A 26,240-nucleotide genomic window follows, 5' to 3' on the forward strand; every position below is an offset into this window, starting at 1 on the left:
CTCCCGGTACCCTTCCCCATTCCCTCTCCTCCCGGTACCCTTCCCCGATCCCTCCCCCAGCCCCGGTATCCTTCCCGAATCCCCCTCCTCCCAGTACCCTTCCCCATTCCCTCTCCTCCCGGTACCCTTCCCGTTCCCTCCCCTCCCGGTACCCTTCCCCATTCCCTCCCCTCCCGGTACCCTTCCCCATTCCCTCCCCTCCCGGTACCTTTCCCCGTTCCCTCTCCTCCCGGTACCCTTCCCCGTTCCCTCTCCTCCCGGTACCCTTCCCCGTTCCCTCTCCTCCCGGTACCCTTCCCCGTTCCCTCCCCTCCCGGTACCCTTCCCCATTCCCTCCCCTCCCAGTACCCTTCCCTGTTCCCTCTCCTCCCGGTACCCTTCCCCATTCCCTCCTGCCCACCCCCCCCCCAGCACTCTCTGCTCTCTTTCCCCCTCAACATCACATGTTCCCCTCCCCTCTCTCTTCATTCTGATCCCGGTACCCTTCTCTCCCACCTCCCCCAGCACCATCTGCTCCCCTCCCCCCTCAGCATCACCCGTTCCCTCTTCCCTCTCCCTCCCAACCCAACCTTTATTTTCTGAACATCTTCCTCCCCTTTTGACCCCCTCCGCCTCCATCTCCCTCTCCCACTCTCAATTTTTTCCCCTTCCCCTCCCTTCCTGCTCATATCTCCACCTTCTCCCTCCCTCCCCCTCCACCATCCCCTCCCCTCTCCCCCACCCTCTGCTCTCCTTCTGATCCTCTCCTCCCCTCCTGATCCTCTCCCTCCCTCCCCTCCCTTTCCCTCGCCTTCCCCTCTCTCTGAATCTCTCTTCTCCCTTCCCCTGCCCTCCCATAACCCTCTCCCTCTATGTCCTTCCCACTCCTCCCTCCCTCACCCCTATTCACCCTCCACCAGTGTTCCATTGCTCATCACCCCTACTATTTCTCCCCCCTGCATGTTACCTCTCTCTCTCTTGCCCTCTCTCTCCCCATTACCCAGAACCCAGGGAAACACTTTCTCAGAATTCCCGACAGAGCGTTTCTCCCACTCTCTCCAATTTTTTTTGTTATTCTAGTATTCCTCATTGCAACAAGGCCAGTCGGCCCATCAAGTCTGTGCCGGACCAATCCTCTAAGACCTTTTCCCCGATGGTTCCCTGTAGCCTGTGACCTCCCTCTCTCCTCCCGGCCGCCGACTCTCACAGACGTCCAGTGTGGAAGGAGGCTCTTTGGCCCAGCTGGACCGTGCTGACTGAGTTCCCCATCCAATGCAGTCCCATTTGGCTGTGCTTGGCCTGTATCCCTGTAAACCAGGGGTTCCCAACCTGGGGTCCCCAGACCCCTTGGTTCATGGTAGTGGTCCTTGGCCTAAAAACAGTTGGGAAGCCCTGCTCTAATCCTTTCCTATCCGTGTACTCGTCCAAGCGCCTTTTAAATGTTCATTTACCTGCCATAACCACTCCCTCTGGCAGCTCGTTCCCCTCTGGGTGAAAAAGTTCCCCCTCAGGTCACCTTTGAATCTCACCTTAAACCTGTGCCCTCAAGTGTTTGATTCCCCTACACTGGAGAAAAGACTGTGAATTCACCCTGTCTGTGCCTCTTGTGATTTTATACACCTCTATAAGGTCACCCCTTAGTCTCCTGCACTCCAAGGAATAAAGTCCCAACCTGCCCAACCTCTCTCCATAACTCAGTTCCTCGAGTCCCAGCAACATCCTCGGTAAATCTCCTCTGCACTCTTTCCAGCTCAATGGCATCTTTCCTACAGCAGGACGACCAGAACTGAGCACAGTACTCCAAATGCATCGTAATGTCCCAGCTCCTGCACTCAGTGCCCTGTCTACCTGTGACACCACTTTCAGGGAACCATCTACTTGTCCCATTGGGTCTCTCTGTTCTACAACACTCCCAGGACTCGACCATTCCCTGTAAAACTCTAATCTTCTTTGGTCTTCCCAAAATACAACACCTCACACTGTATTTGAACTAAACTCCATCTGCCACTCCTTGGCCCACTTGCCCCGCTGATCAAGATTCCTTTGTAAATCCTGAACAACATCGTCACTGTCACCAACTCCAACAACAGTACCGTGCGAAAGTCTTAGGCATATATATAGGTAGGTTGCCCAAGACTTAAGGCACAGTACTGAATTTTGTCAGTGTGGAGCAGAGAGAGTTTGTAAATCTGGCGAGAGCAAAGGATGTTGTGAGTGGTTGGGAGCGCCGCAGGAGGGGAGTGGGACAGGTGGCGGAGGAGTGCCAGGGGTGGGGGGAAGGGGGGTGGCAAGGGTTCAGGCACACCCAGCCCTCAGATCCTAGGTAAGATCATTTGCTTTCAAACAATTGGTTTATTGGTTATTACAGAATGTCTCTCTGGTGCTTCCTGCTTCCACCCCTCTCCCTTCTCCTTTTCCCAACCATGATTCCCCTCTCCCTGCCCCCTTCCCACTTTCAGTCCACAATAGAGATCCAGATCAGAATCAGGTTTATCATCACTCACATGTCATGAAATTTGTTTTTTTTTTTTTGCAGCAGTACAGTGCAATTCATAAAATTACTACAGTACTGTGTGGAAGTATTTTGTGTGTGTGTGTGTATATATAGATATATATATATATATATACACACAAACACACACACACACACATATACAGGTGCCTAAGAGTTTTACACAGTAATCAACTACCCTGAGATTCATTTTCTTGTAGACATTCACGGTAGAACAAAGAAATAGAATAGAATCAATGAAAGACTACACACAAAGACTGACAAACAACCAATGTGCAAAAGAAGTCAAACTGTGTAAATACAAAGACAGATAGTGTCATCTGTTTAGGGAGGAGGGGGTTTAAAAGGACAGGCCACGGGGAGTAGTTGATTATGGTTCTTCCTGAACTTTCACCATAACTCAGTCCCTCAAGTCCAGACAACATCCTCGTAAATCTCCCCTGCACTCTTTCCAACTTATTGATATCTCTCCTAATAGCAGGGAGACCAAAACTGAACAAAGTATTCTAAATGCACCCTCACCAATGTCTTGTACAACTGCAAAGTAACAACCCAAGTCCTGTACGCAGTGCCCTGACCAATGAATGCCAACCTGCCAAATACCACCTTTGCTGCCCTTTCAGGGAACCCATAGGTATCTCTGTTCAGCACTCCCCTGGGAGGGTTGTTCGGCAGAAGCTTGTGAATTCACCCTATTTACCCCCCCACTTCGTGGTTTTATACACCTTTATAAAGTCACCCTGCAGTCTCCTACGCTGCAAGGAATAAAGTCCCAGCCTGCCCAACCTCTCTCCATAACTCAGTCCCTCGAGTCCCGACAACATCCTCGGTAAATCTCCTCTGCACTCTTTCCAGCTTAATGACATCTTTCCCACAGCAGGGCGATTAGAACTGAACACAGTACTCCGAATGCGGTCTCACCAACGTCTTGTATAACGGTAAAGTAACGTCGCGACTCCCTGACCGATGAAGGTCAGTATGCCTGATATCATCTCCACCGCCCTGTCTGCCAGTCACCCCACATTCAGGAAACCATGTACCCACAGCCCTGGGTCTCTCTGTTCTACAACACTCCCTAATGTTCATCGTGATTTCGCTTTCCAAAATACAACAGGTCACGACTTAACCAATTTGAACTGCATCTGCCAAACTTCATCCCACTTACCTCGATGTTTGAGATTCTCCTTGTAAATCCTGATAACTGCCTTCACTGTCTGATTCCTAATGACCACCTCTCCCGTGCTTCTTGTTGCGTCATACACCCGGGCAGCTTCCCGTCGCTCTAAATATGTCACCTCTCCCCCTCCAGACCTGGTGGCGAAGGACGTGGTGCAGAAATGGTTAAAGTATCTGAGGAACGAGCTGCCGACCGTCGCCTTCAAGGCCTCCACTCAATTACAGAACAAAAACCTGGTAAGTCAACCACTGGGTGGGTGGGGGGGGGGCGGTGGATGAGAGGAAAGATCTCTCCCCACCCTCCACACCCGCCACCCTTCCCAAACCAGGGTTCCTAGTTCCAGTAGTGGTGCAGGAAAGCTTCAAAAGTTGCTTAAGGAACTTTAAAAGTTTCCCCAAACAACTTAAGAAGTTGTTTTTCAAGCGGAAGAGAAGAGCAGGCTCCAGTACAAACTCCCTGACTGGGTATGGGTGCCGAGCTTTTGGCCTGGGAGGCTTCAGACAGAGGAAGCTGAGCGGGTGAAGAGTGTAATATAAAGACACAATTGGAATATGAAAGCAGGGCCATAACACTGAGGTTTCATGAGACATTGGCTCAGGAACAGCTATTACCCCTCGGCCATCACGCTCTTGAACCAGAGCAGTAACATTCAACTTCACTTGCCCCATCACTGAAATATTCCCACATCATATGGACTCACTTTTAAGAACTTAATCTCATGTTCTCGATATTTATTTATTATTATTTCTTCCTTTTGTATTTGCAGTTTGTTGTCATTTGCACTCTGGTTAATGCCTCAGTTGGAGGGTCTTTCTTTGATTCTGTAATGATTATTATTCTATAGATTTGAGTATGTCCACTAGAAATTGGATCTCAGGATTGTATATGGTGACATATATGTACTTTACTATATCAGCTCTGCGCTCTATGAGGCAGCAGCCCACTCCATCGGCCATAAGAGCAGGAGCCACCACGACTGGTTTGACGATAACTCAGACACCACCCACGACTTGCTTAAGGACATGCACTAGGCACACCGGTCAACTTTAGGCAACCTGTCATCCACCAGCATCAGGCAGCATTGGCAGGCAGCTCGGAGGAAATTGCAAAAGGCAATACAGGCCATACAAAATGAGTGGTGGATTGAAAAGGCACATGAAATCCAGTCCTTTACCGATAATAATGACGTGCATAATTTTTACAATGCTGTCAAAACCATCTACGGCCCAATAAATCGATGCGTTACTCCCCTGAAAACAGCAGATGGTCTAACACTTCTGAAGAATCAGAATACCATTCTGCTGAGGTGGGCTGAGCATTTTAACACCCTACTTAATCAGGACTCTGACGCAGACCCCACCATCCCTGGACGAACTGCCAGAACCTCCTCCTATCCATGACCTCAGTCTACCACCAACCTTCCAGGAGGTTCTATCAGCTGTCCATTCCCTTAAGAACAACAAGACCCCTGGCACTGACAATATCCCTGCTGAGTTACTGAAGAACAGAGGGTACGTGTGTATGCGCACCCTCTACCAGTACATCACCAAGGCCTGGACTGATGAGAACATCCCACAGCAATGGAGAAATGCAAACATTGTTGTCATTTATAAGAACAAGGGTGTCGAGGCCATCTGCGGCAATAGTAGGGGCATATCACTGCTTTCTGTTGCTGGAAAGGTCCTGGCTAAGGTGATGCTTCAGAGACTCATCAGCAACATCACTGAGTCAATGCTGCCTGAATCGCAGTGTGGATTTAGGAAGAACAGGAGCACGATTGACATGATCTTCACAGCCCGGCAGCTTCAGGAAAAGTGCCGGGAGCAACATCAGGACCAGTTTATGGCCGATGTTGACCTCTCCAAAGCATTCGACACTGTGCAAAGAGAGCTCTTACGGGATGTCCTCCTCAGGTTTGGCTGTTCCAATAAATCTGTTAACATCTTCCGCCAGTTCCATGATGGGATGACTGCTCGGGTGACCGTAGGAGGACAAGAGTTATAGCCCTTCCTTGTACGCACGGGGTGAGGCAGGGGTGTGTACTAGCGCCAGTGCTCGTTAACCTCTTCCTCGTGTGTGTTACCAAGCTTCTCCACAACGAGATTGAAGACAGCAGCGGTGTGGCAGTGGATGTCAGATTAGATGGCAACCTCTTTGACATCAGGAGGCTCCACGCAACCGCCAAACTCCGTAGAGAGCAGGTCCTGGAGCTGCAGTATGCAGACAACTGTGCTCTTGTGGCCCATACTCCGGAGGATCTTCAGACTGTCCTTGCTGTGGCGGTGAGAGCGTACAGCAGGATGGGGCTGACTGTCAATACCACCAAGACAGAAGTGGTTTGCCAATGGAGTACCAGTGTCCCACCCACTCTACCTGCCTTCACTGTTGGTGATGAAAAGCTGTCAGTAGTGCCATCTTTCAAATATCTGGGGAGCATTCACTCTGAGGATAACGGCATTGACAACAACATCCAGAGCCGCATTAAACAGTCATCAGCTGCTTTTGGGAAACTTCGGCGTAGAGTCTTTCAGAACAGGAGCCTTCGTCCCTCCACAAAGGTCGCCGTATACCAAGTGGTCTGTGTCACCACCCTCCTTTATAGCTGTGAAGCTTGGGTAACCTACAGCCGTCACATCAAGTCCATAGAGCGCTTCCACAGAAACTGCCTCCGGCACATCCTGGGAATTACCTGGCGTGAGCGGGTGCCTCACACTGAAATACTTGTAAAGATCAACTGCAGGAGTATCGAGGCTGTGATCACCCAGCGTCAGCTACAGTGGCTGGGGCACGTGATAAGGATGCCCCCATGTCGGCTACCCTGCAGAGTGTTATACGGCCAGCTACATCACGGTCGACGCTCAGCTGGAGGGCTGAAGAAGCGCTATAAGGATCAGATGAAGAATGCTTTAAGGAGGTGCAAGATCAGACCCGAGGACCCGGAGGAGGTTGCTGCTGACCGTACCACTTGGCGACAGCTGTGTCGGGATGGGGTTCGTATTCTGGAGATGGAAAGAACAACCAGAAGACAGCAGAAGAGAGCCAGGAGAAATGCAGCCATGGTTGTCACCACCACCACATATACATGTCCCTCCTGCAATAGAGCTTGTGGGTCCAGGGTCAGACTGTATAGTCATTGAAGATCTCACCGTTAAAGGAGTGGACGTCGTCATTGGATTTCGATGGACAACCGAAGAAGAAGAGAAGAAGATATGTACTTTGCTAATAATTTTACTTTGAACTTTGGGTGGATCACACTTGGAGTACAGAGGAGGTGCTGGCATTGGAGAGAGTCCGGAGAAGGTTCACAAGAATGAAAATTCTGACATTTTCTTGAAAGTTTCTTAAATGTATACCTTCTGGGAGAAAAAGGCACTGACTGTCCACTCTATTTAGTTCACTCTGATCTTATACCTCTTCTCATCTGCCTATCACCTACCTTTCTCCAATGGTCCAATCATCTCTCCTATCAGATTGCTTCCTCTCTAGCCCTTTACCTTTCCCACCCACCTGACTTCACCTATCACCTAGCTATGCTCCTTCCCCTCCTCCAACCTTTTTATTCTGGTGCCCTCCCTCATCCTGAAGAAGGGTCTCAGCCCAAAATGTCAACTGTTTATTCCTCTCCGTAGATGCTGCCTGACTTGCTGAGTTCCTCCAGCATTTTTTGTGTGTTGCTCTGGCTGTCCAGCATCTGCAGAATTTCTTGTGTTTGCACTTTAGTTGAAATTCATTTATCGTTCAACTGTACATGAATACAACCCAGCAAAATTGGGGCTAAGATGCAAAGCACACACAGCACATTTTGCAATGAGCTCTTCAGGCCTGTGTGGGGCGCCAGAGAGCATTGGGCGCCAAGGACTTTCAGATCACCTGAACTGGTTAATTGTTTAACGAGAGTCATTAATTGCTTAGAGTTCGTTGTGTTTCTCTCTGTGATGCACTCTCCTGGTGCGTTCTGTTTAAACCTGTGAAGTTTATTTTGATCAGCTCGGAGATTCTGTGGTACTTATATTATTTAAACAGACGTCTGATCAGTGCTAATCGATGGGGTCCTAGTTTTGAGAATTTTCCGTCCGCCGGTGCCGTTCACTGTCTCAGCGGCCTGCAATCGAGCGAACGCGCACGCGCACTCCCAACTTGTCATTCCACTGATCGAACACTGGAGGGCAGCACCGACAGGAGAGGCTATCCCCCACCCCCCCCACAACCGAGCGCAGACACTACACCACCTCAGGCATCTCCTGCACTACTGCAGGCAAGCCCGCAGCTTGAGGCCTAATCCTTGTTACAACCGAGGCCACACTGCTTCCCCACCAGCTGTAGCACTGACCAACAAGGGAAACGGTCTACATTATCTATGCCTCTTTATCATCTTACTCATCTCTATCACCTTTCGTCCTCTTTCACTCAAAAGAGAAAAACCCTCAGTTTGCTCAGCCTTTCCTCATACGGTATGCAACATGCTGGTAAATTTCCTCTGCACCCTCTCTTCTGCGCTGTTCTTATAATGAGGCAACCAGAACCGAATGCAATACTCCAAATAAGAGCACTTGAATCACCAAGGCATGAAAGGGTAGCTAGGTGGGGCTAACATGGACAAGGCTGGCCGACTGGCCTAGTTCCCTGCTGTGTGAGCCCGAACCTGTCGTTGGAAGGTGGGGGCAGCTTTCGGGCAAAGATCAGGGATCCTCGGGCGAGTGGGACTGGGAGGAGAGCGATGCACCACCAAGAACACTTCATTCTCACTCTGCACGGTTCCAAATCTCTCCTGTAGAACACGGCACTTGCTTCGACTAAGCAGGCCACAGGATAAGCAGACTAGTGTCAGAAAACGGTCCCAGCTACCCCACCCCCTACGCAGAACCTGTGGAAAGTCTAGCCCCTCCCTTGGGAGGGGGCACTACAGCTGTCCCTCTGATTGTGATTTCCTTCCCCAAGTCCAGGAGCTGGCAGAGGGTGACATTAATGTTAGTGGTGGGGTGGCAGAGTTACGGGAGGGGATTCTAAGAGATGGGATCTGCCGGCATTTGGAGAGACAATACTTGATTTGGGACAGCCCACGTGACTTTCCTTGGGAAATCCTGTCTCACCAGTTTTTGAGGAGGATCGGCCAGGGCAAGGTGGTAGATGTTATCTACACGAACCTTTGCAAAGCCTTTGGCAAGGTCCTGCCCCAGTGGACTCAGAGGGAGTAGGTTTAAGATGAGGGGATAAGGAAGGGAATTTTTCTCCCCCAGAGGTGGAGTTGGAATCGGGAATGTATAGTGAGAGGCCAGGTGCTACACCATGGGGAGCGATGGCAGGGTGGGGGTGCCTACAGATTGTGTTTTACTTGATCAGCTCATCTGATTACTGCATCTCTCTCCATCCATCTCTCCCTTCTCTCCATTCTTCTATCCCTCTTCCTCACTATATACCCAACCATCTTCTCCCTCTATCTCCCTCCTGACACTGCCCTCCCACCCTTTCACCCTCCACCCCATCCCCTTCACACCCCCTCTCCCTTCCTCCCTCTCCTGTCCTCCCTCCCTCTCTCTCCCTCCCTCTCTCTCCCTCCCCTCTCTCCCTCCCCTCTCTCCCTCCCCTCTCTCCCTCCCCTCTCTCCCTCCCCTCTCTCCCTCCCCTCTCTCCCTCCCCTCTCTCCCTCCCCTCTCTCCCTCCCCCTCTCTCCCTCCCCCCCTCTCCCTCCCCCCTCTCCCTCCCCCCTCTCCCTCCCCCCTCTCCCTCCCCCCCTCTCCCTCCCCCCATCCCTCCCCCTCTCCCTACCCCTCTCCCTACCCCCCTCTCCCTACCCCCCTCTCCCTACCCCCCTCTCCCTACCCCCCTCTCTCCCTACCCCCCTCTCTCCCTACCCCCTCTCTCCCTACCCCCTCTCTCCCTACCCCCTCTCTCCCTACCCCCTCTCTCCCTCCCCCCCTCTCTCCCTCCCCCCTCTCTCCCTCCCCCCTCTCTCCCTCCCCCCCTCTCTCCCCCTCCCCCCCTCTCTCTCCCTCCCCCCCTCTCTCTCCCTCCCCCCCTCTCTCTCCCTCCCCCCCCCTCTCCCTCCTCCCCCCTCTCCCTCCCCCCCTCTCTCTCCCTCCCCCCCTCTCTCTCCCTCCCCCCCTCTCTCTCCCTCCCCCCCTCTCTCTCCCTCCCCCCCTCTCTCTCCCTCCCCCCCTCTCTCTCCCTCCCCCCCTCTCTCTCCCTCCCCCCCTCTCTCTCCCTCCCCCCCTCTCCTTCCACTCCGTCCCTACCGCTCAGCACCGAAGCCGGGTTCCCGTGGACCGGGCGTGTGCTGACCTTCTGCAGAGCAATGCGTGCGTGGGGGCCGACAACCTGATGCGTCTGCTGGGGAACTACTGCCGTAACCAGGGCCTCAAGACCGCCATCACTGTGGGAGTGGTCGGTGGGTATCCGTTGTCAAGGAGGCTGCTGGGTCAAAGGTTATGGGGAGGTGGGAGGAGACACATCATCGCCTGAATCCCTGCCTCCCCCCCCTCACTTCTCTCCTTACCCTTCTTCCTCCCAGCCCTTCTCCCCTCACCTCTCTGCCCTTCTGCACCTCCCTGTCTCCCCTCCCAGTCCCCAGTGTTTCTCTCTCCCAGTACCCCACCACTCCAGTTCCCCATTCCTCACTGGCCAGTATCCAAGGTGGCAGAGGGATGGGTTCCCCAAGGAATGGGGGTGGGGGAGGGAATGCTTTCCCTGTGGCTCTGCTCCCACCAAACCCCCCATTCCTGGCGCTGACCTCACCAAGATGGCAGACGCCGCGTGCCATTGCCCAGGCTCACAACTGGGTGAATGCGGCTTGCCCAAAGCTCCTGGTTTCTCCACGGGGTGCCAACCCGCTAGCTGCCGGGTCCCATCCCAGCCCACAGAGGAGGGGGCCAGGGGCCGACTGTGGGAAAAGCCCTACCCATGCTCGAGGCAGCAGCGAGTCAATCCCGCTTGGGGTGGGGAGGGACCAGCCTTGGAGAACGGGGGCTGCGGAGAGTGGGCCAGGAGAGAGGGGGAGAGGGGTGGTTGCTGGCTTCCTTTTCGCTCCCTCCCCTCCTCCTGCACCTCTGTCCGACTCCCTCGCTCCATCACACACTCCTCCTTGCCCCTCTCACTCGCTATACCCGTCTCTTTCACCCCCCCCCCAGGATTTCCGAATGTGGGGAAGAGCAGCCTCATCAACAGCCTGAAGCGAACACGCGCCTGCAATGTAGGGGCCACCCCCGGCGTCACCAAGTGAGTGAACTCCTCACCTCTGCTGAACTTTCCGCGGCAGGAACTCGTGAGGGAAAGGGCGTCACATGAGGACTGTGTGATGGGACGGTGTGGAGGAAGTTTCACTCTGTGTCTGACCCCGGGAGTGTGTGATGGGACGGTGTGGAGGGAGCTTCACTCTGTGTCTGACCCCGGGAGTGTGTGATGGGACGGTGCGGAGGGAGCTTCACTCTGTGTCTGACCTCGGGAGTGTGTGATGGGACGGTGCGGATGGAGATTCACTCTGTGTCTGACCCCGGGAGTGTGTGATGGGATGGTGCGGAGGGAGATTCGCTCTGTGTCTGACCTCGGGAGTGTGTGATGGGATGGTGTGAAGGGATATTCACTCTCTGTCTGACCCCGGGAGTGTGTGATGGGACGGTGTGGAGGGAGCTTCGCTCTGTGTCTGACCCCGGGAGTGTGTGATGGGACGGTGTGGAGGGAGCTTCACTCTGTGTCTGACCCCGGGAGTGTGTGATGGGACGGTGCAGAGGGAGTTTCACTCTGTGTCTGACCCCGGGAGTGTGTGATGGGACGGTGTGGAGGGAGCTTCACTCTGTGTCTGACCCCGGGAGTGTGTGATGGGACGGTGTGGAGGGAGCTTCGCTCTGTGTCTGACCCCGGGAGTGTGTGATGGGACGGTGTGGAGGGAGCTTCACTCTGTGTCTGACCCCGGGAGTGTGTGATGGGACGGTGTGGAGGGAGTTTCACTCTGAGTCTGACCCCGGGAGTGTGTGATGGGACGGTGTGGAGGGAGCTTCACTCTGTGTCTGACCCCCCTTTTTTTTTTTTTTTAATTTATTTCTAAAGTTCTTTATTACAAATGTCGGTGCTATACAATATTTACAAAACCAGTGACTAACACATTTACAACACTACAAACAGACAATACATGTTAAACCAATATATTGCCATCCTCATCAATGATGGCATTTACACCCCATGGAGCCCAACGGTCCCGGAACATCTCTACGGTCGCTGTGGACTGTGCGTATTCCTTTTCAATATTCACCCGGGCACGAACATACCCCCTAAACATAGCCAGGCAGTCCGCCCGGGGAGAACCTCCTGCCACCCTTTTCCAGGAGCCACGGATGGCAATTTTCGCCAGCCCCAGGAGCAAATTGACAAGGACATCCTCATCCCTCTGTGCCCCCCTCCTTACTGGATGACCATATATGAATAAGGTGGGACTGAAATGCAACCAGAAGGCGAGAAGCAGCCCACGCAAATACGCGAAAAGGGGCTGCAGCCTCACACACTCCACGTACATATGGTACACGGTCTCCTCCAGCCCGCAGAGGTGACACGCGGCTGGGAGATCCGTGTACAAACTAAAGAACTTATTGCAGGGCACTTGCTTTATGCAGCACCCTCCAGCCGAGATCCCCAAGGTGCATGGGAAGGACTCCCTTGTAAAGGGACTTCCATTGGGGACCCCCCTCACCTCCAGGTGGAAAGACCGACCGCCATGGCGTGTCGGGACGGTGGACAAATGCTAGGAAGTGGAGGGTGTGGAGCAGCAGCCCATAAAGGTACCTCCTGCCTGCATCCCTGAATGGGATTGTGGGTGTTGATGAAAGATGGCTCAAGTTGTGTGGATTCGTCTCTCGGGTAAGGCTGCGGGGCCTGGGCCCGACGAGCAGCTCAGTTTGAGTCGTTCCACACACCTGAGCCGCACTGACATCCGTTGAGACAGGGCAACGGTCGGCCAGGACCCCGCCCTCTGCCAGAGGAGGGGATTCCCGGCCTGAGGCAACCATGTTCCAGACTCTCAGTAGGTCCTGATAGAAGCCGGGCAACCTCTGCAAAGCAGCACGGCTGACGCCCGCCGGTGGTAGCTACATATCTTCGGCAAGACAGCAGCCCCTCCGGAGGAAGAAAGTCGCCAACACGTGCCACCTGGGAGGGTGCTCGGCGTACAGGAATCTCTGCAGAGTCCTGAGGCGGAGAGCCGCCAGTCGTGTGCGTACACACACCAGCGACTGTCCGCCCTCTCCTTCTGGGAGACTCAGAACCGCTGCAGAGACCCAGTGCTTCCTGTTTCCCCAGAAGAAGTCCACTAGCTTCCTCTGCATTCTTGCGACAAAAGGGGCGGGGGGGGGCCAAGGTGACCATCCGGTACCACAACATGGAGGCCACCATCTGGTTTATGACCACCACCCTGCCTCGATAGGAAAGCACCCTGAGAAGGCCTGACCAGCGCCCTAGCCGGGCCATGACCTTTGTCTCCAGGTCCCGCCAGTTCGCCAGCCAGGTCTCCCCAGAAGGACTCAGGTAGACTCCCAGATAGAGAAGACGTCTGGTGCTCCACTCAAAAGCTCTCATCTCCTCCGGCAGGGAGTCCACCTGCCACTAGCCTACTAAGAGTCCGGAACATTTCGCCCAGTTGATCCTGGCGGAGGATGCCGCCGAGAAAACATCTTGGCACTCGCGCATCCTCCGCAGGTCACAGGGGTCTGTCATCATGAGGAGTACGTCATCGGCGTAGGCCGAGAGGACGACCCCCATGTCCGGTTCGCGCAGAACCAGACCTGTCAGCCTTCGCCGAAGAAGGCTGAGGAATGGCTCGACACAGATCGCATACAGTTGACCGGACATGGGGCACCCTTGACGCACTCCTCTTCGGAAGTGGATAGGTCCTGTCAATGATCCGTTAATCTTAACTAGGCACTCTGCGGCAGAGTACAGGAGCCGAACTCGGGCCACAAAGTGTGGTCCAAGCCCAAAAGCCTGCAGGGTGCCCACCAGGAAACTGTGGTCCACCCGGTCAAAAGCCTTCTCCTGGTCAAGAGAAAGAAACGCTGCCGGGATCCCAGTCTCCTGGAGTAGGTGGATCAGGTCCCGTACTAGGTGGACATTGTCCTGGATGGAGCGGCCCGGGACTGTGTAAGATTGGTCAGGATGGACCACCTGTCCAATTACCGAACCCAGACGGTTGGCCATTGCCCGGGCGAAGATCTTGTAGTCCACGCACAAGAGGGAGACCGGCCGCCAGTCCTTTAGCAGGCGGAGGTCTCCCTTCTTGGGCAGTAGGACCACAACAGCTCTTCGCCATGAGAGGGGCATTTCTCCGGTGGCTAGGCTCTCCCCTAGGACAAGGCTGTAATCATCCCCCAGGACATCCCAAAAAGCCTGATAAAACTCAACACTCAGTCCATCCAAACCAGGGGACTTGCCCCTCCGGCGTTGCCGAAGGGCAGTGGACAGCTCCTCCCGAGTCAGGGGGGCATCCAGACGCACTGCATCCTCTGGGCTGACCTTAGGCAAATCCTTCCAGACCTCATTACACGCCTCCGCATTTGACGGATCAGGCGAGAATAAGGACCGATAGAATGAACGGACCTCGTTGTTAATTCCATCAGGGTCCGTGATGGAGGAGCCATCGGCAGCCAGCAGCTCCACTAGCTGATTTTGAACTCCCCGCCACCTTTCCAACGAGTAGAAGAAGGGTGAGCCACGGTCCAAATCCTGCAGCATTTGGATCCGTGACCTCACGTGCGCACCTCGGGACTGCTGGAGCTGCAGGTTCCTTAGTGCGTCCTTCTTCTCCTGGTATTCCTGCCACAGCTGCTGGTCTCCAGCGGTCGGACCGAGGCGGGACTCCAGGTCAAGCAACGCTCTCTCAAGCCGCTCAACCTCAGAGCCCCGCCTCTTTGTCGACCCCCTAGTGTACTCACGACATAAAAACCAGATGTGGGCTTTGCCCACATCCCACCATAGCCGTAGGGAGCAGAACTCTCTCCGCCTCTCCTTCCAGGAGACCCAGAAAGCTCGGAACGAATCCCGGAATCAGCTGTCCTCCAGCATCCGGTTGTTAAAATGCCAATACCCAGATCCCACCCGAGGGTGTAATGGAATAAATTCCATCCACACAAGGTGATGATCCGAGCACGACACCGGCCGCATGGAGGACGCCGACACGCGGGAGACGTAGGCCCGAGAGATGTAAATGCGGTCTATCCTGGAACCTCCTTCTCTAGACCTTCTCGAGAAGGCGCTAGAGTTGGGGTGAAGATTCCGCCAGCTGTCCACCAAGTCAAAGGAGCCGACTAGCTCCTTTAACTTTTTTGCCGATGCTGGGTCGCGTTGGAGGCCCGAGCGGTCCTCCGCCTCGAGGGTACAATTGAAATCTCCCCCGAGGATGACGCAATCCCCAGGATCGATGGAGCTCAGCAGGGTGGACAGCTGGCAGAATAGGCGCGTCTGCATCACACCGCGCCTGGGAGCATACACATTGATAAAATGCAATGGTACGCCATCCAGGCGCACAACCAGGTGGAGCAGACGGCCGGGCACAACGTCTTGGACTCTTTCAATTACTGGCTGGAAAGTCGGGGCCAACAGGATCACCACCCCGCTAGAAATGGAGCTGAGGTGGCTCATGTAGACCCCGCCCCGCCACTCCAGGTGCCAAGCAGACTCGTCCCCAGGGATGGTATGGGTTTCCTGCAGGAAACTCACCGTATACCGCCCATCCCTGAGGACTGAGAAATTGTTATGCCTGCGAAGAGGACCCCTGCTGCCGTTTACGTTGAGACTAGCTATGGTAAGCTTCATGGTGGGAGCACACTAGGTCTCAGCAGCTGTGCCCATTTCGGTGAGAGCGGAGGCGCCCTCCACCACACTGTCCGGAAAGAAAGCAAGGTTACTTTTTGCCTTCCGGGCTCGAGCGGTACCAGCGACACCCTGTGACCCACCATCCCCCGTAGGAGCGAGGCTGCTTCTCCCTCTAATGTCCCTTACTAGGTCATCTAGGAAAGATTTTAGTTGCCGTCTGTCGTTCCCCGCCACTGCATTCCTCTTTCCCTTTCCCTTTCATCCGAGGATGACTCGCAAGGACCTCACCAGCCTCGGCATGCTGGGCCAGCGTAGCGAGGCTAGTTGAGGCCGGTGCTTGGCACCCTCAGAGGTGAGAATAAAATGCTTAATTTCCTCTACAGGTATCAATGGGGACTTCTCAGGAGGGGTGAGGATGTCTATTATTTCACTATCGAAAGAGTCCCCCTCCAACCCGTCACTGCAGACAGAATCCCCATCGGCCTCCCCGCATGTTCCAATAGATGGCTGCACTTGTGACCCATACCACGCAGCGGGCACCTCGCTCTTACCTGCCCGCTCCACCGTCGCATCAGCCTCATTCACATTTGCGACAGTGGAGGGACAATCCCCAGGGACTCCCTGCAAGTCATTAATTGCTGGGGTCGACGTGCACAGAAAAACGCCCTCCCCAGGGGGCAGGCATAGAGGGGAACCCGGCACCTTTGGTCCAAGGGATTCACAAGCAGCCTGGTGCTGAGAATGAGAGAGCTTTGTCTCGTCTCCTCTTACATTATTCGGTACACTGGCCTCCAGAGAGGCGCTGACTTGTAGGTCCCGGGTGGAGGCCTCCAGGGCTGCCTCATTTGTGCAAGCAGGGCTATCACAAGCTTTTTGCACAACCACACCATCTACCCCAGGACTGGTGGCTACATCTGGGGACTCAGGTTTAGAACCAACCCCTACCTGGATTCCCACCCCTTCCTGGGACTCCCCCGCATCTACATCCCCTGCCCTCTTACGGGAACGTTCCCTTCTCCTCTTCACACCGGAGGAGCACACAGGTGCAGGCTTCACCGATGGGGCGGTGCTTTCTGTTTCCATCGCCCCGTCTGCTTGTGCACCTCCCTGAGCCCCACGCTCCACTTCAGGCGAAATGGGCGTGAGCTCTGCAGCCTCAAAGGCCCGCTTCTTACTGTGTTTGGATTTCCCCTTTGCCTTCTTACTCCGCACAGACTCCACCCCGTCCCCCACCTGAACCACAGGGAGAGGAGCAGGGACTGACCCAGCCGTAGGAGTAAGGACAGGGGTAGGGGCAGGGTGAGGGGCTGGGGCAGGATCACGGGCGGGGGCAGGATCAGATGCAGGCGCAGACGCACGTGCAGGAGTAGAATCAGGGGCAGAGGTAGCTGGGGCACTGGTGCCCGAAATGGGCTCCCTCGGGTTCCGGGTGGCAGGACAGTCCCTCCGAAAGTGCCCCACCCCCCTGCACGCATGGCACCGCGGGCGCCTGGAGCTCCAGTACACCTGATAATCCACTCCCTCGTGCCGGACAGTAAACCGGCCCTCAACATCGTCCTCCCTTTCCAGCTGCATGAATACCTGACGCCAGAAAGAGATTACGGTGCGGAGGGTGCGTCTCTTAAATTTGTGTCGGATGGCAGTGATCTCCGACCTTACTTGCCCTAAACGGGCCAGTGGGGGTAGCAAGTCCTCATTTGGAATGAAAGGCTTAACATGCCCAAGCACGATACGTTGCGTGGGAGCCGCCACCAGCTCCATAGGTAAAAAGATGTTGTCTACCGTGACTCCCCTGCTTAGGGCCCGGTGCACTAGCTCTTCATTCACCAGATAAAACACCGCCATTCCGAACTCCTTCTCGGTGGCCAGAATACCACCTTTCCCAACAAGGTCCTCCATTGCCTCCGTACACTTTTCTAGTGTCATTCCAGGGCGCAAAATACATTGCACCCCACGTTCCACCTTCACCAACCGAAACAGGGCGTTGTCCGAGGCCGGGGAGGCAGCCGCCCTTGCGTAACTCCCCGAAGGCCCGCGACTCCCTGGAGACCGGTCCAGCATGCTGGCGCTCTTTCCAGTCCTACAGCGGTGCCGGTTAGAAGTCCTGGAACGAGTCGAATAACTGGCCGGGAAAGTTTGCAGTCGACAGTTCCTCGCTGGCTCGACGCCAGGAAAGGCTCCGTCGGACTTGCAGAGACCCAGGCCGGGAGAGGCCGAAACGTCCTTCCAGATGCTCCGGACGAAAATCAGGAAAACAATGGAGGAGGAACGTTGCCCCGATGTCAATGGGGGGGAACGACGGCATTTGCCTCCGGTTTTGGAGCGAACCGGCTTTCTGGCGAGTTGCCAGCGGCCGCAGCTGGGAGCTACACAGTTAGCAGCCGCCAACAAACCCAGCCCAAACCGGCAGTAAAACTGCACACCGAGTTTCCACACCAGTGCCGTCACTCACTCGGTTGTCCAAGAGACTTTTAGAGCCACCTCCAAAGTATTCCACGAACTTTATCCAGTAGTTTTGCCTCAATTTCTCCCAGCTCAGTCAGCACAGCTCCTCTCTGTGTCTGACCCCGGGAGTGAGTGATGGGATGGTGTGGAGGGAGCTTCACTCTGTGTCTCACCCCGGGAGTGTGTGATGGGATGGTGTGGAGGGAGCTTCACTCTGTGTCTGACCCCGGGAGTGAGTGATGGGATGGTGTGGAGGGAGCTTCACTCTGTGTCTGACCCCGGGAGTGTATGATGGGACGGTGTGGAGGGAGTGTCATTCTGTGTCTGACCCCGGGAGTGTGTGATGGGACGGTGTGGAGGGAGCTTCACTCTGTGTCTGACCCCGTGAGTGTGTGATGGGAAGGTGTGGAGGGAGCTTCACTCTGTGTCTGACCCCGGGAGTGTGTGATGGGAAGGTGTGGAGGGAGATTCACTCTGTGTCTGTGACGGGACAGTGAGGATGGAGTCTCTCGGGACTGTGACCCCCCTTGCTCCCTCCCTGGTGCAGGTGCCTACAGGAGGTTCACTTGGACAAGCACGTCAAGCTGCTGGACTGCCCGGGCATCGTCATGGCCAGCTCCTCGTCAGATGCCGCCGTCATCCTCCGCAACTGCGTGAAGATTGAGCAGTTGGCGGACCCCGTCCAGCCGGTAGCCGCCATCCTGCGTCGCTGTAACAAGGAACAGGTGAGTGTAACGGTTAGGGTACGTTAGCATCCCGAGTTCCATTCCTGCCGCAGTCTGTGAGGAGTGTGTACGTTCTCTGAGGAAGTGCTGGGATTTTCATACACTACAGTCCCTATAGTTTATAGAGTATGGGGTGAAAGACCGAAGAAACCTCCAGCGAGCGGCATTTCTATGGGTGAAAACGCCTTGTTAATGAGAGAGGTCAGAGGAGAATGGCCAGACTGGTTCAAGGTGACAGTAACTCAAAGAACCACACGTTAGAACAGCGGTGTGCAGACGAGCATCTCCCAACGCACAACACGTCGAACCTTGATGTGGCTGGGCTCCAGCAGCAGCAGACCACGGACGTAAACTCAGTGGCCATTGTACTCCCGGGATCCTTCCCACCAGCCTCCTCTGGACCTTCTCCAATGCCAGCACATCCTTCCTGAGGCGAGAGGCCCCAAACTGCTCACAGTGCTCCAAGTGCAGTCTGGCTAGTGACCGTGTGGGTTTCCTCCGGGTGCTCTGGTTTCCTCCCACATTCCGTAGGTGTCCGGGTTCGTAGGTTAGTCCGTCTCATGGGTGTAATTGGTGGCTCAGGCTCACTGTGCTGGAAGGATTTACTACTGTGCTGTATTTTTAAATAATCGCCGGATGTTTGGTGGTTGGAGAGGGAGGTGTCGATGATGGATGATGCCCTCTTGAGGATGGTGTCAGTGATGGGGGTGGTGGGATCGGGCTTTCTCTGTCAATCCCTATGCCCCTGTGCGTTCAAACCCCGTTACCACCCCAGTGCTGTGATGTTCCCGTAACCGAGAATAAGTTTTTTAATCCTCCCCCAATGCTGTGACGTCCTCATAACGCAGAACACGTTTTCTAATTCCCCCCCCCAGTTCTGTGACGTTCCCGTAACCGAGATCACGTTTTCTAATCCCGCCCCAGTTCTGTGATGTTCCCATAACCGAGATCACGTTTTCTAATCCCCCCCCCCGCAGTTCTGTGACGTTCCCGTAACCGAGGTCACGTTTTCTAATCCCCCCCCCAGTTCTGTGACGTTCCCGTAACCGAGATCACGTTTTCTAATCCCCCCCCAGTTCTGTGATGTTCCCATAACCGAGATCACGTTTTCTAATCCCCCCCCCCCCAGTTCTGTGACGTTCCCGTAACCGAGGTCACGTTTTCTAATCCCCCCCCCAGTTCTGTGACGTTCCCGTAACCGAGATCACGTTTTCTAATCCCCCCCCAGTTCTGTGACGTTCCCGTAACCGAGGTCACGTTTTCTAATCCCCCCCAGTTCTGTGACGTTCCCGTAACCGACAGCACGTTTCCTAATCCCCCCCCCGGTGCTTTCCGCAGGTCCGGCAGCACTACGGGGTCGGGGATTTCCGAGACGCCCGTGAGTTCCTGGCACTCCTGGCCCGGCGGCTGGGTCGGCTGAAGAAAGGTGCCGTGCCGGATCACGAGAAGGCCGCCAGGACTGTCCTCTCGGACTGGACCAGGTATCAACACCGTCCCCTCCCCGCGCCCCCCAGCTCACTCGCCTGCTTCTGTTTTGTCCTCCAGTTTTATTAGTCCATCAGTTGGGAGACAATATGCATTTTAATCCTGAGGAAAGAGTTAAACACGAGAGTTTTTGGAAATGGTTGAAATCCGTAGCAGCACACACAAGATACTGGAGGGACTCAGCGGGTCAGGCAGCATCCGTGGAAATGAATAAACAGTCGACATGTCAGGCTGAGGAAAGATATTCTAGCTGTGGAACTGGTGCAGACGAGCTTTACCAGGCTGAATCCAGAGACAAGGGCATTAGCCGATGAGTTGCCTGGGACTATCAAAATCATCATTATGTGCCGTGTCCTATGACGTGGCCAATCATGGTCTTTCCATGACAATGATTGTTCTTGGCAAACTTTTCTACAGAAGTGGTTTGCCATTGCCCCCTTCTGGAGCCAAGATGCTTGACCCCAGCCATTATCAATACTCTTCAGAGATTGTCTGCCTGGCGTCAGTGGTCACATAACCAGGAGTTGTGATATGCACTGGCTGCTCTTAAGACTGTCCACCACCTTCTCCCATGGCTTCAGGTGACCCTGATTGAGGGGCTGAGCAGGTGCTACACCTTGCCCAAGGGTGACCTGCAGGCTAGCGGAGGGAAGGCGTGTCTTGCACCCCCTTTGGTAGCGACGTATCTCCACCCCGCCACTCGCTTGCTGGAGCTCAGGAAAATGAGATGAGATCTTTTGGAAACATATAAAATTATGAAGGGGGTAGAGGCAGGAAAGTCGTTTCTGCTGGTGAGACTAGAACATAGGAACATAGTCTCAAGATCTGTGGGAATACATTTAGTATGAAGATAAGGAGGAACCCAGGGAGCAGTGAATCTGTGGAATTCTCTAGACAGGGTAGCAGCAGAAGCCACCTTGTTAAGTATATTGAAGACAGAGTTGGAAAGACTTTTGCAAAGCGGGGGAATTGAGGGTAAAGGAGAGAAGGCAGGAGGTGCTGAGTTCATGGCCAGATCTATATCTGAGGCTGTGGAGAAAGGGAGACCAGCGAGTTGATGGGGCAGCGCGAGGGAAATGTCGCTGGAAGGGTGACACATAGAAACATACATAGAAACATACATAGAAAATAGGTGCAGGAGTAGGCCATTCGGCCCTTCGAGCCTGCACCGCCATTCATTATGATCATGGCTGATCATCCAACTCAGAACCCCGCCCCAGCCTTCCCTCCATACCCCCTGACCCCTGTAGCCACAAGGGCCATATCTAACTCCCTCTTAAATATAGCCAATGAACTGGCCTCAACTGTTTCCTGTGGCAGAGAATTCCACAGATTCACCACTCTCTGTGTGAAGAAGTTTTTCCTAATCTCGGTCCTAAAAGGCTTCCCCTCTATCCTCAAACTGTGACCCCTCGTTCTGGACTTCCCCAACATCGGGAACAATCTTCCTGCATCTAGCCTGTCCAATCCCTTTAGGATCTTATACGTTTCAATCAGATCCCCCCTCAATCTTCTAAATTCCAACAAGTACAAGCCCAGTTCATCCAGTCTTTCTTCATATGAAAGTCCTGCCATCCCAGGAATCAATCTGGTGAACCTTCTTTGTACTCCCTCTATGGCAAGGATGTCTTTCCTCAGATTAGGGGACCAAAACTGCACACAATACTCCAGGTGTGGTCTCACCAAGGCCTTGTACAACTGCAGTAGTACCTCCCTGCTCCTGTACTCGAATCCCCTCGCTATAAATGCCAGCATACCATTTGCCTTTTTCACCGCCTGCTGTACCTGCATGCCCACTTTCAATGACTGGTGTATAATGACACCCAGGTCTCGTTGCACCTCCCCTTTTCCTAATCGGCTACCATTCAGATAATAATCTGTTTTCCTATTTTTGCCACCAAAGTGGATAACTTCACATTTATCCACATTAAATTGCATCTGCCATGAATTTGCCCACTCACCCAACCTATCCAAGTCACCCTGCATCCTCTTAGCATCCTCCTCACAGCTAACACTGCCACCCAGCTTCGTGTCATCCGCAAACTTGGAGATGCTGCATTTAATTCCCTCATCCAAGTCATTAATATATATTGTAAACAACTGGGGTCCCAGCACTGAGCCTTGCAGTACCCCACTAGTCACTGCCTGCCATTCTGAAAAGGTCCCGTTTATTCCCACTCTTTGCTTCCTGTCTGCTATCCAACTCTCCACCCACACCAATACCTTACCCGCAATACCGTGTGCTTTAAGTTTGCACACTAATCTCCTGTGTGGGACCTTGTCAAAAGCCTTCTGAAAATCCAAATATACCACATCCACTGGTTCTCCCCTATCCACTCTACTAGTTACATGCAGGGCGATCGGCGGGAGAGATTGTGGATGAGATTATCCGTGTTAGGATACGGGCGGGAGCAGAGAGGGACTAGGCAGAAGATTTCAGGGAAGATTGAATGTGCTGGAACCCGCAGCACCAGGCTCTGCTGGAGGAACATTGGGGATCCCTGCCTGGGCCATGGGTGGGAATTGTGCAAAGAATCTGCAGAGAGATATTGACACATCAACTGAGTGGGCAAGTTGCAGAGGAGGACGACAAAGGTGAAAGTAATCGAACTATTTATGTTTTCATTTAAATGGTGAAAATTTGCAGCGTGCAGTCGTGCAGAAGGATGTCGGCGGGGAGGGGGTGCTTGTGCGAGAATTGCAAAAGGTTGGTTTGCAGGTACAACAGGTTACCGAGAAGGCAAATGGAAAGATGCCCTTCGTTGGGAGAGGGACTGGATTTATGAGCAGGGAGGTTGTGCTGCAACTGTGAAAGGTTACTGGTGAGGCCACTCCTGTGCTGCTGTGGGTTAGTCTACGAAGAGGGGAATTACGGGAAGTGTGGGGAGAAATTGGAGCCGAGTCCACAGTCAGATCAGCTGTGGTCTTACTGAATAGTGGAGGGGTGGTGAGGGAGTGACGTGTTGTGGGAGGGGTGGTGAGGAGGGAGTGACGTGTTGTGGGAGGGGTGGTGAGGAAGGAACACTGTGTTGTGGGAGGGGTGGTGAGGAGGTGACGTGTTGTGGGGGGTGGTGAGGGAGTGACGTGTTGTGGGAGGGGTGGTGAAGAGGGAGTGACGTGTTGTGGGGGGGTGGTGAGGAGGGGGTGACGTGTTGTGGGAGGGGTGGTAAAGAGGGAGTGACGTGTTGTGGGAGGGGTGGTGAGGGAGTGACGTGTTGTGGGAGGGGTGGTAAGGAGGGAGTGACGTGTTGTGGAGGGGTGGTGAGGAGGGGATGCTGTGTTGTGGGAGGGGTGGTGAGGGAGTGACGTGTTGTGGGAGGGGTGGTGAGGAGGGGGTGTAATGTTGTGGGAGGGGTGGTGAGGGGGTGACGTGTTGTGGGAGGGGTGGTGAGGAGGGGGTGCTATGTTGTGGGAGAGGTGGTGAGGGGATGCTGTGTTGTGGGAGGGGTGGTGAGGGAGTGACGTGTTGTGGGAGGAGTGGTGAGGAGGGAGTGACGTGTTGTGGGAGGGGTGGTGAGGGAGTGACGTGTTGTGGGAGGGGTGGTGAGGAGGAAGTGATGTGTTGTGGGAGGGGTGGTGAGGAGGAAGTGATGTGTTGTGGGAGGGGTGGTGAGGAGGGAGTGACGTGTTGTGGGGGGTGGTGAGGGAGTGACGTGTTGTGGGGGGGTGGTGAGGGAGTGAAGTGTTGTGGGAGGGGTGGTGAGGAGGGAGTGACGTGTTGTGGGAGGGGTGGTAAGGAGGGAGTGACGTGTTGTGGGAGGGGTGGTGAGGAGGGAGTGACGTGTTGTGGGAGGGGTGGTAAGGAGGGAGTGACGTGTTGTGGGAGGGGTGGTGAGGAGGGGATGCTGTGTTGTGGGAGGGGTGGTAAGGAGGGAGTGACGTGTTGTGGGAGGGGTGGTGAGGGAGTGACGTGTTGTGGGGGGGTGGTGAGGGAGTGACGTGTTGTGGGAGGGGTGGTGAGGAGGGAGTGACGTGTTGTGGGAGGGGTGAGGAGGGAGTGACATGTTGTGGGAGGGGTGGTGAGGAGGGAGTGACGTGTTGTGGGAGGGGTGAGGAGGGAGTGACGTGTTGTGGGAGGGGTGGTGAGGAGGGAATGACGTGTTGTGGGAGGGGTGGTGAGGAGGGAGTGACGTGTTGTGGGAGGAGTGGTGAGGAGGGAGTGACGTGTTGTGGGAGGGGTGGTGAGGAGGGAGTGACGTGTTGTGGGAGGGGTGAGGAGGGAGTGACGTGTTGTGGGAGGGGTGGTGAGGAGGGAATGACGTGTTGTGGGAGGGGTGGTGAGGAGGGAGTGACGTGTTGTGGGAGGGGTGGTGAGGAGGGAGTGACGTGTTGTGGGAGGAGTGGTGAGGAGGGAGTGACGTGTTGTGGGAGGGGTGGTGAGGGGATGCTGTGTTGTGGGAGGGGTGGTGAGGGAGTGACGTGTTGTGGGAGGAGTGAGGAGGGTGTGACGTTGTGGGAGGGGTGGTGAGGAGGGAGTGAAGTGTTGTGGGAGGGGTGGTGAGGGGATGCTGTGTTGTGGGAGGGGTGGTGAGGGAGTGACGTGTTGTGGGAGGGGTGAGGAGGGGGTGACGTGTTATGGGAGGGGTGGTGAGGAGGAAGTGACGTGTTGTGGGAGGGGTGGTGAGGGAGTGACGTGTTGTGGGAGGAGTGGTGAGGAGGGAGTGACGTGTTGTGGGAGGGGTGGTGAGGAGGGAATGCCGTGCTGTGGGAGGGGCGACAAAGAGGGAGTGCTGTTCTGCACTGTGGGAGGGTCTTCACATTTGACCATTGGAGGTAAATGTTTGTTGGTACAGGGGTTGTGGTTCTTGAGGGTGCCAAATTCTCACTGTTAAATCCGCTGCACCCCCACCCCCACCCCCACCCCCACCCCCACTCCTTCCACAGCGGCAAGATTCGTTACTTCACTCATCCCCCCGAGACTCACACCCTTCCCACGCACATCAGCGCCGAGATAGTCAGCGAGCTGGGCAAAGCCTTCGACATCGAGGAGCTGGAGAAGGGAAACCTGGAGGCCCTGACTGGTGAGTCGCTCCCTGTCCTCACTGCCCTCCTGTGTCCTCGCCCCATTGATTCCTCCCCTCACTGCCCCACCCGTGGTGCGTCCCCCCCCCCCCACCTGAGTGGCACGCCGCTGCCTCCCGGAGTGTGGCGCTCCATCCTCGCCACCCTTCACCTGGTCTGGTGCTCCCTCTTACCCGCCTCCCCCACGAGCCGATGCCTCCTCGTGCCTGCCGAAGCTGACTTTGAGTAACCCTGGTGTTCTCTCCCAAACGGCAGAGATGGCATCTCCGCCGGAGGAGGCCGGGATCTGCATGGAAACGGCGGGCCCGACCTGTGGCGAGAGTCCACTGCCCCTGGACACCGACATGGCAGAGGACGGAGCGAGTCGAGAGAAGGACCGCGCTGAGAGCTCTGACGGACAGGTATTGATCGATCTGTGCGCTGGGAACCCGTCGGAACGAGCAGGAACCCGCGCAGTCGTATGTTCTTCTCTCTATTGCTTGCTCTCTCCCCTACCCCTCTCCCTAACTTCTCTTCCCCCGTCCCTCCCCTTCCCCCCGTCCCTCCCCTTCCCCCCGTCCCTCCCCTTCCCCCCGTCCCTCCCCTTCCCCCCGTCCCTCACCTTCCCCCCGTCCCTCCCCTTCCCCCCGTCCCTCACCTCCCCCCGTCCCTCACCCTCCCCCTTTCCTCTCCTCCCCCCGTTCCTCACCCTCCCCCTTTCCTCTCCCTCCCCCTTTCCTCTCCTCCCCCCCCCACCCCCGGTACTTTCATTCTCTATGCAATATTCTCTTTCCCTTAAACAAGGCCGAGAGCAGCTCCTTCCACTGTCTCATCTGAAATGTTTGCTCTCTCTCTCTCTCAGTCGATGTCTGACTTGCTGAGTCTGTACAACATTGTATTCTGGGTTTCCAACATCTACAGTTTAATTGCACCCCCCCCCCCCCCCCCCGTTATCGGACAGCTTCTCCCCTCTCCCTGTGGCAATGTCTCCAGCTCTGTCCCTCCCTCTGCAGGTGAGTCAGTGATTGGCAGGAGAGGGATGGGCTGAGCAGTCTAGCTGGTGTGTCCCCTCCCACTGCAAGTTGGGGTGATAATGGGCAGGAGAGGGAGGGGCCGAGCGGTCTGG

The 26,240-nt window shown here is 55.1% G+C and overlaps 1 protein-coding gene across 1 annotated transcript in view; it reads left to right on the forward strand.

Moving 5' to 3' along the window:
• Positions 1-26,240, forward strand: part of gnl3l (G protein nucleolar 3 like) — a 43,664-nt gene that overhangs the window by 14,108 nt on the left and 3,316 nt on the right. The window contains exons 7-13 of the mRNA XM_072246941.1: positions 3,801-3,904; positions 9,909-10,053; positions 10,793-10,880; positions 18,451-18,628; positions 19,967-20,109; positions 24,998-25,134; positions 25,391-25,536. Coding sequence (XP_072103042.1) covers positions 3,801-3,904; positions 9,909-10,053; positions 10,793-10,880; positions 18,451-18,628; positions 19,967-20,109; positions 24,998-25,134; positions 25,391-25,536 — 941 coding nt within the window. The remainder of the gene's footprint in view (positions 1-3,800; positions 3,905-9,908; positions 10,054-10,792; positions 10,881-18,450; positions 18,629-19,966; positions 20,110-24,997; positions 25,135-25,390; positions 25,537-26,240) is intronic.

The sequence above is a fragment of the Mobula birostris genome, chromosome 29, assembly GCF_030028105.1.
Source record: "Mobula birostris isolate sMobBir1 chromosome 29, sMobBir1.hap1, whole genome shotgun sequence".
Taxonomy (NCBI): domain Eukaryota; kingdom Metazoa; phylum Chordata; class Chondrichthyes; order Myliobatiformes; family Myliobatidae; genus Mobula; species Mobula birostris.